This window comes from Olea europaea, chromosome 18 (assembly GCF_002742605.1).
Source record: "Olea europaea var. sylvestris chromosome 18, O_europaea_v1, whole genome shotgun sequence".
Classification (NCBI taxonomy): domain Eukaryota; kingdom Viridiplantae; phylum Streptophyta; class Magnoliopsida; order Lamiales; family Oleaceae; genus Olea; species Olea europaea.
Window position 1 is genome coordinate 30,176,205 of NC_036254.1, and position 8,813 is coordinate 30,185,017.

Sequence of the window (8,813 nt, forward strand, 5' to 3'; positions counted from 1 at the left end):
TGATTGTGATGGTGGTGATGATGAAGATGAAGAATTTGAGTTTGCATTTGTGACAAGTGATTCTGAATTTTCTTCTTCGATTTCGGCTGATGAAATCTTCTACAACGGTCAGATCAGATCGGTTTTCCCCGTTTTAAATAGAGAGTTATTGATCAGAAATTCGGATTCTTCGTCTAAGGCGGCTCCGATTAGGCTTCCATTGAGGAAACTTTTCATGGAGAGTGAAACGACATCGTCTTCCTCATCGGAGATGGATGATCTCGCCGGAGTTCAGGCGGAAAAGTACTGCACGTGGAGGCCAAAGTCATCATCGCCGCCACCGAAGGATACGGAGGAGGGAAAGTGTAAGAAGAGCAACTCCACCGGCTCTACGAAGAGGTGCACGTTTGAAGACCTTTTGAACAGGAGTCACAGTGATGGCGATCATGGTACTTTGGTCATTTCAACTCCGAGCAAACAAATGGAAAATGACACAACTAAAAAAGGTGTAGAAACGCCGGTGGTTGGTGTCGGAAAAGTGAAAGTGGCGGCGATACAATACGGCAGAAACGGCGGTGATCGGCGGAGGTCGTACCTACCCTATAGGAAAGATCTAGTGGGGCTGTTCGCGAATGTAAATTGGTTGAGTAGAAATGCATAGCCCTCCTTGGAGTAAGACATGCTTTACACTCTATTTAAGTGTCCCTTCGATGCAATTATGCAAGGCTCGATATTTGACACTTCTATACCATATTATGGTCTCGATGCCTAACCCATTACCTTAAAATTGACTTAATAATACTCCGTCCCGTCCCATCCCATTTAGCCTTGTTCGCGGGCCATTATATCCATTTTAAAGAGTTTTGAAAAGTATTATTTTGGGGAATGTATAGTTAAAAAATAAAAATCAAAATTGAGGTTATATGTATAATATTTTATTGTGTAAATGTGTGGTTAAAAATGATCATACAAAAAAAAGAGTTTTATAATTATGGGAATCAAACAAGGGCTTATATAGACTTGTTTTGTTTTTCACACTAATTGAGAAATCTTATAATGTTATTGAAAAAGTATTTTTTTGTCAAAAACATTCCAAATTTATCCTTATTTATATTTGTAAAACTTCAAGATTAAATGGAAAAAATTGATTATAGCTAGGTAAATTAAATAATGGTATATTAATAACAAAACAAAACAAAATAATCTCAATAAACAAACCGGATTATATAATTGGGGCAATAAAATAAGAAAAACCATCCTATATAAATGAGAGGGGAGTATAAAATTTGTCTTTCAAAGCAATATGCAAAAAGTCAAAAATTGTTTTTGAGATTAGAATATTACAATTGAATATATTTAAATAATTTTTTAAAAGTATTTTGTGTGATTCGAAGAGTTTTTAAACGTAGCTGACCTAATATAGCTCTTTTACGAGAAGCAAAATTATGCTAAAAGGACCCTAAACGTCGATCTTAACCTTAGCATTTCACTAACATTCTTAATTTCTTGTTTTCGTCTTATGTATATGTTAAGGAAAAAAACATAGCACGAACTTGTTGCCTAATCATAGAAACCTAATTGGCTCCACGTTTGAAACCTTGACAAGGCATTAGAAATCTTTTACAAGACAAATAATAGGTTGAATTAAAATAAGTTGGCTTAAAAGTCTTCTAAAATATAATTTTCTTAGTCACAAATTTTGCTTTCACATTGCAAAATAAATTAGCCATATGAAACTACTCTTCACCTGTATTAGATTGGATTACACGTTAATCCGTTGTCAGTTTTGAAGTAGTACAATAAAATATTTTCTGAATGAAACTTTGGTCGCGTTCATACTATGCGCACGATGTAACATTAGCAAAATAAGCTCATATATGTTATCCCAATTTGACTGTGACCATTGTGTAAGAAAATTTAAGGAAAAAAAATTGTTTATATCCCACTAAAATTTTAACACCACAAAATTAAAATTATAATTAGGGTAAGAGTTCAGACGATGGGGCGGTCGAGATGAGACAACAGATTTGGACTTGATGAGCATATGCCAACAACCTATATAGACAATAAAACGCTTTAACGTATGGATCATAAGTGTAGGCTAAAGCAATAGTAAAACCTCAAATCGAATAATGCTATTTGCACATCATTGTTTACATAACAGTATACAGATAGATGACAAGAAAGAGGGGTTAAAATAACCGAGTTTCTTCTCTCTGACTCTCTCTCTCCCTTCCACGTCATTTACCTATGCACTATTATGTACACAATTATGTACAAAATAACATTACTCAAACCTTATTGATGGGTTGATTCAACAAACATGTTCTCTTAAATTTACTATTATCAACGTCCAGCAAAATTAATACCCTTGGATCAACCCGAACACCTCTTAGGTTAATTACATCTCGAGAATGGAGTTTTCCTCTTCCTTTTGTATTTCACTTGAATTATACCCGGAATTTCCTCCATTAACCTNGGTTAATTACATCTCGAGAATGGAGTTTTCCTCTTCCTTTTGTATTTCACTTGAATTATACCCGGAATTTCCTCCATTAACCTCCACGCTGCCGCCCAATTCAGACAGTTTTGTGAACCTCTGCAACTCATCAGTTACGTCTGAAGAGCGAGCCATTGATTGCTCATCATTCAATTGATCATCTTTCTGTAATTTCTTTGGCTGTCTAATAGCTGCAGCTGCTTCAGGCATGGCAACAGGAGGTGGCTGGGGAGGTACCCACAACCGTTGAACCGGTCCAACATGACTTGTTATATTGGAAGATCCAAATTTCTGTTCATCCCCAGCTTCAATTTCCGTGATTCTGACATTTTTCCGTTGCCACCATGGAACCTCATCATCACCATTTGCCTGCTTATCTTTGAACTCGTAACTTACGCCATTACTGCTTTCTTGAGACTGAATAACATTGGTCGAGGTTCTCTGAGCTTGACTAACCTCCCAAGGCTGTTCAACAGGGATTAATATTAGAGAAGGGCTCAACAGAATGTATCTGCTCAAGTCGAAAAGCCTGTGTCAAATGTTATCAAAATTTATATAAAAAAATCCATATTTTAGTAGCTCAGATATGGCTACTGGAGAAGTTTTCATAAAACCGTTAAAAGCCTGAAATATCCCATTTCTTGGAAGAAAAAATTGGGATGATGAAACAAATGGTAATCTTGAAAGGCAAACCTTAGGCCTTGGAGCTAAACGAGGAAGTGGCACCGGTTGGTTGGGATTTGGTGGTGCGTCATTGATCTCCTGAGAATAACGATTATACAAATGGTTAAATATTAAAATTAGAGAAGTCGAAAGCTGATCATACAAAATTCAAGATTAATATTTGTGGACTAACTCTAATGTTGGATGGTTTCTCCCCTCTTTGAATCATAGCCATGATCTGCAGATAGTTACGAGCATGTTTGATTATAAAATCTTATGTTGCAAGTGTCAACAAAACAAGAAGAGACTGAAATCCTATGATGTTAAAGGTAGCCAAAACTGTTTCATGGAAGCATCTCAAAAATCCATATGCTACTTTTAATGCAAAGAACGAGCAAAGAGAGATTGGGCTCACAGACACACAGATCATACCCTCAGAACACATTAAGTGGCATGTTTGGTACGCTATTATATTTTACTGGACGGTGCAATAAACAAACATTTAACTTCTTTTTCTTATTTAATAACGTTCTCCAGTCCACCTTACCAGAGATGCCAAAGGTAGCAAGGGAGTGTGAAAAAATACCTCCATATACGACTTAGGGTGAGGAGCAACAGAGGGTTCCACCAATGCAGGTGGTGACGAAGATCTCACTGAATGGAATATTAAAAAGATCGTTGATTAATCATCAAGCCAAGCAAAAAAAAAAAGAACTAGCAATTCACCAATTAATATCTACCTGAACGTGAGTCAGAATCCACCTTGCCATTTGCATAAGGTTGCTGGAAAATGTAGCACAAATATTAATGAGAATCACAACAAGAACTCGAAATTGATCAAAAATTAGCTTTTTATATCTTCAGTATTACTAGAAAAAATGAACAAAAAATCCACAGCAATAATTGGCTCACCCTTGAACTAGTCCACGAGATCCTGTTATCATCTTGTTCCTCCATTGGAATTCTTCCCTGGTTTCGACCTGATATTGATACAGAAAATAGAATCAGTTAACAGACTGACATTGTGAACAAAAGGATGTTATGCAGATAACAAGGAAGACTCTAGAGAAGTACACTCCTAAACTGGAAGTAGAGATGGGAATGGTAAAGGAAGATATATATGGCTCTTTATACGCGTACTGATGTATAACCAAGGTGAAAATTCCAAAATATGAAAGCTGGACAGAATGAATATCAGGAACAAAGGCACCTCGGTAGAAATTCAAGTTATGGAAGCCTAATGCAACTAAACAGCACCTGCTATTGTACTTCTCCGTGAGAATAATATGTGAAGATATCAGTTCACACAATACTGGACAGATAAAAATAAAACTGGAAATTAGCTTTCAAGCGAGGCATCCTGCTGATTGTTGTTCAAACAATCGTTTATGCATGAGCAACATTGTTTCAGAAACCAGAATGAACCAGCCAGTTCAACTGGTTGAACTGTCAATTAGTCATTTCACTGGTCTAGGTTTCACACCTAAGCCCAGTTCCTTCAAAAATCATTTGCCTTCCAGGAAACAGGAAGAACCCCTGGTTCAAACATAACCCTTTGACCTCGGTCAAAATACCTTTTTCTTGGGTTTTTGTGGTATGACCTGTTGATCATCCAATCAGTCTTTCTATCTCTTTTTAGGTGTGTTTGGTGGGACGGAAAAGCAGATGGAAAGTAAAATGATATACAGCAATCAATTCGTGCAATCTCTCTTCTTCCCTTAATAATAATTTCCACAAGTATTATGTCATGAAGCCAATATAATAATGAATTTGCATAGTTAACAATGTTACACTTTTTCATAGCTATATAATTTCTAACAAATAAAATACGTACGGGAAAACTATCACATCGTGGATTATTGCTTAAACGAGAAAAAGAAGGGCAAAACCAACAGCTACAAATTTCAGAGAAATGAACGGAAAGCCACTTCTTTATTACCTTCTAACTTACGCATAGCAGTACTCATCAACTTCATCTCACCTAATTGCACATTTATCACACTGATAAGCTCTTCAAAGCATCTCTTCTCTGACAAGAACGTGAACAAGTCAAATCATGATCATTACAAATTAACTCACAAGTGAAGGAAATAAAATATAGAATAAAACAGATATATATCGAGACTGTTGACCAATATGTGGCCATCACTAACACCCTACCTTCTGTTTTTGATATCAATATCTCCTGGCTTGTCCGAGCTACATCTGCTGCTGCAGCGGCTGCAGCTTTTGCAGCAGCTGCGGCTTCTTCTGCTAAACTTGGCTTCACTTCGTATTTCTTTTGCAGACCCTCTTCTTCTTCCTCCAATACAACCTTGCGAATCCAAGACTTCAACCTGGGAAATATTGCATTCTACACAAACACATACAGCATATATGTAAGATGACATAGTGAATATTATAACATTTGAATGGAAGAAAACTTCCTATAAAAGTAAAAGCACAATACAATGAAAAAAATAATTTGTCAAAGTTCATGCATTCAAAAGAGAACATCTAAAATTAATAGCATCATAGAAGTAGACTGTACCTTGAAAAGTACTGCTGTTCCAGCTCCTGAAACAGCCAGAAAACCCACACCAAGAAGAGCATGAGACCAGTGAAAGCGAGAGAGCCTACCAATTGTTGAAATGCTGCCTGCAGGTGTAGACTGCAGAGTTTGTATTGGAGCCTGCTGTTGAATATTTGATGGAGCTTTTACGTGTGCATCTGTTTTAACATGAATGACCAGCAAGAACAGAAAATAATTAGGCAAGGATTATCCAATCTAGGTCTTGTTTTCAGAATCAATATGGCACGTTGTAGAACTCAAGCAAACAGAAATATTTCTTACCATGACTTGTGGCAACCTGCTGTGTAGTTGTAACAGCTGGGGTTGGATCCTGTCAATTATAAAATAGCGAGACCATTAGTTACAGCTTCTGAGTGCCAGCAAATGCTATAGCATAAAGTTCTATGAAGAAGTATAAAATAAGGTGTTTTGCTCCAGATAAGGAAAGGGGGAGGTGACTTACAGGAACACGACGGAAGGCTTCATCTATCTCCTCTTTTGTGAGTCCTTTCCTCTCAAGAAATGACCTTCTGTAAGTAACTGGCGATCCCCTAACATTTGGATGTGAAAGAAACTTCACAGCATTTTGTACTTGCCCTTCTCGAATTGGTTCTGAGTTGACAAATGCAGAAGATGGAGAACTCTCCCTTTTAGGTTCTACCTTGGCATTCTGACCATCATCAACAGTGGGTTGTGTGACCTGTGAAACTGTAGTTCAAGTTGAAAATCAATATTTTCAAAATAGAAAGATTACTGCATCAAAATGAATGTATTGAATGCACAACACGACTAGGAGCCCATCAACTAACTAGTGTACCCTCAAACACACTGAGTAATAAAGAAATTCTGTGTTTTAAGAAACTTATAGACATTGGATAATATCCGATAGATGTAGCAATTAACCAAAAGGATTGATTAAAAAGGATAAATGCAGCCAACTCCAAATTTATTAGGAATAAAGGCTGAGATTTTTTTAATAGAAATAAGATGATGTGCGAACAAGTTGTATACCAAAGGGTACACCACATCAGAAGGCAAATATTAGAATGGAGAAACAGGACAAGCAACAGTTCATTGGATGAGTTTCAAAGTACCATTACTTTGGACTTGGAGCTATAATTTAATATGAAATTAATTATAAAACTGGCAGTAACAAAAAAAGGCATTTTTTTCTATTTTAAGTTTGCCTCATGAGAAGACAAAGCTATACGCGTGACAAACTAAAATTTCTCAAACTATTATGAAGTTTAACAAGTGGAAATTTTCTGGGGAATCAATTCTGAGATCATGAATTAAAAATTATCGAACATCTTTCAGTGGATAACATAGCCTGATCAATACAGGTGGCTTCATTAGAGTCAGAAAAACGACAGTGGTTTCAAGATGAGACAAATTACATCGCTCCATAGACTAAAATTATGATGCAGGGGAGTCAATATTAAATACTTTGGAATTATTTGGAAAGTATTACATCACTCCTCCAGCATTTGTTAATTCGAATAGATAGATTCAAAGAATTTGGCAGGAGATCTTAATATTTGGAGCCATTTCAACTCTGGAAACTATACTACAACAATGCCCATAAATAATGTTACAAACATAACTAATTCTGGGAAACATCTTGCTCTAGTGTGTTTGGCCCTGCTTAAAAGGTTAAAAAAGCCTGGTTTCTTGCGCTTTTTTGAGCAACATCAAGAGTGACAATGAGCCTGGCTCATTGCCAAAAAAAGGCCAGCGTATTTTGCTTTTAAGCAAGGCCAACGTACAGTAAGTGGTCATCTAACCTAACAGTTAAATCGGAGTAAAATCATTCCCGATCAATCAAATTTATAAACTACTAAAAAATATTAAATAATGGCAGAAAAATAAGCAAACTCAAAGAGAAAAATCACCCGGGTTTTGCGGTTTTTGGTCAATTGAATTCGGAGGAGCGTCAGATTGCGTCGCCATAGTGATTGTTGAGTGCCACTCTTCCTCAGCTGAATTTCGCAGAAAAGGAAAAATCAAACAGCATATAAGAGAAAACGAATGGAAATATAAGGATGATTCAATATAAATTAAAGGATTATTACCTTATGAAGATGAGAATTTGATGATGTGAGAAGCTAGACGGCGGAGATGGTGGTTGTAATCTTGTATTTGTTCATCCAAAGTAGTTTACAGTGGGAAATTTCATATTTTATGCCTTCGTGGGGAGAAATAAGAAAGACCTTTATTTGGTCACTCTTGTCTTGTTTCTTCGTTCATTTTTTTCCCCAAGCCCCCGTTTGGCCTCGTTGAATTAAATTTTATTTTTAATTACACAATTTTTTATAAAATAATATTACACGTAAATCGATTTTTTTTCTTTTTTCAACCACTCATTTTTAAACAAAAATAATATTTCATTCATTTTCATTTAAAAAAATAGAGGTCAAACTGTGGACTAAGTCCTATTTGACCTATTCTTTAAAATTTTATTTTTCTCATACCTCGTTCATATTCAAATATTCTCTTAATAAAATAATTTCATAAGTAAAGCTATACACTTTTTTTTTTTTTACTTTTTGACCAGGTAATCTTCAAAAAAATTACGTTTTGCTATATCTATTCTCAAAAAGGTTACTTGACAATCATAGGTAGATGTATTCAAAAGTTATTTTTTAGTAAATAAATTAAATTCACTTTGTTTTTTAAAAAAAGTAAATAAATATTTGATAAATTTAAAACATCCATTAATTTTCATTCCATTATATTTTATCTTTCTTTCTCATATTTTCAACAATACAATTTCTCATAAAATAATATTACACGTAAATAAAAAATATTTCTTTTTTTTTCAACCACTCATTTTTCAAAAAAACACTATTCTAACCATTTTCATTTCTATAAAATGGGGTCAAATGGGTACAAGTAAACAATTTCAGTCCCAATTCTAAATAAGATAATAATTTTATTTAAAATTCTTTAAGGCTTAAGAAATATAAATAAAAAAAATAACTGAATAGTTACGTAAAATTTGATAATGAGGAATTTTTTACTTGACAACAATTTTATCAATTGAGCTCTTTCTCAAAAGATAATCTAAATTTGGTTTCATTTTTTTTTTTTTGGGCACTCACACTGAACTCGCTTCGTTCT

General features: G+C 35.1%; 2 protein-coding genes across 2 annotated transcripts; one reads left to right on the plus strand and one right to left on the minus strand.

The window, feature by feature from the left end:
- The first annotated feature begins 6 nt into the window (after positions 1-6).
- Positions 7-798, plus strand: LOC111366569. The gene has a single exon (XM_022987296.1). The coding sequence runs from the start codon at positions 215-217 to the stop codon at positions 638-640; it is 426 nt and encodes a 141-aa protein (XP_022843064.1). The 5' UTR covers positions 7-214; the 3' UTR covers positions 641-798.
- A 1,241-nt stretch (positions 799-2,039) lies between these two features.
- Positions 2,040-7,938, minus strand: LOC111368118 (peroxisomal membrane protein PEX14). Its single transcript, XM_022989335.1, has 14 exons — positions 7,766-7,938; positions 7,586-7,672; positions 6,157-6,401; positions 5,976-6,024; positions 5,673-5,851; positions 5,303-5,495; positions 5,082-5,171; positions 4,055-4,122; positions 3,883-3,925; positions 3,729-3,796; positions 3,336-3,380; positions 3,173-3,241; positions 2,540-2,944; positions 2,040-2,455 (listed from the first exon to the last, which is right to left on the minus strand). Exons 2-14 carry the CDS (start codon positions 7,641-7,643, stop codon positions 2,381-2,383), a joined length of 1,587 nt encoding a protein of 528 aa, XP_022845103.1. The 5' UTR covers positions 7,644-7,672; positions 7,766-7,938; the 3' UTR covers positions 2,040-2,380.
- Between the last annotated feature and the right edge of the window lie 875 nt (positions 7,939-8,813).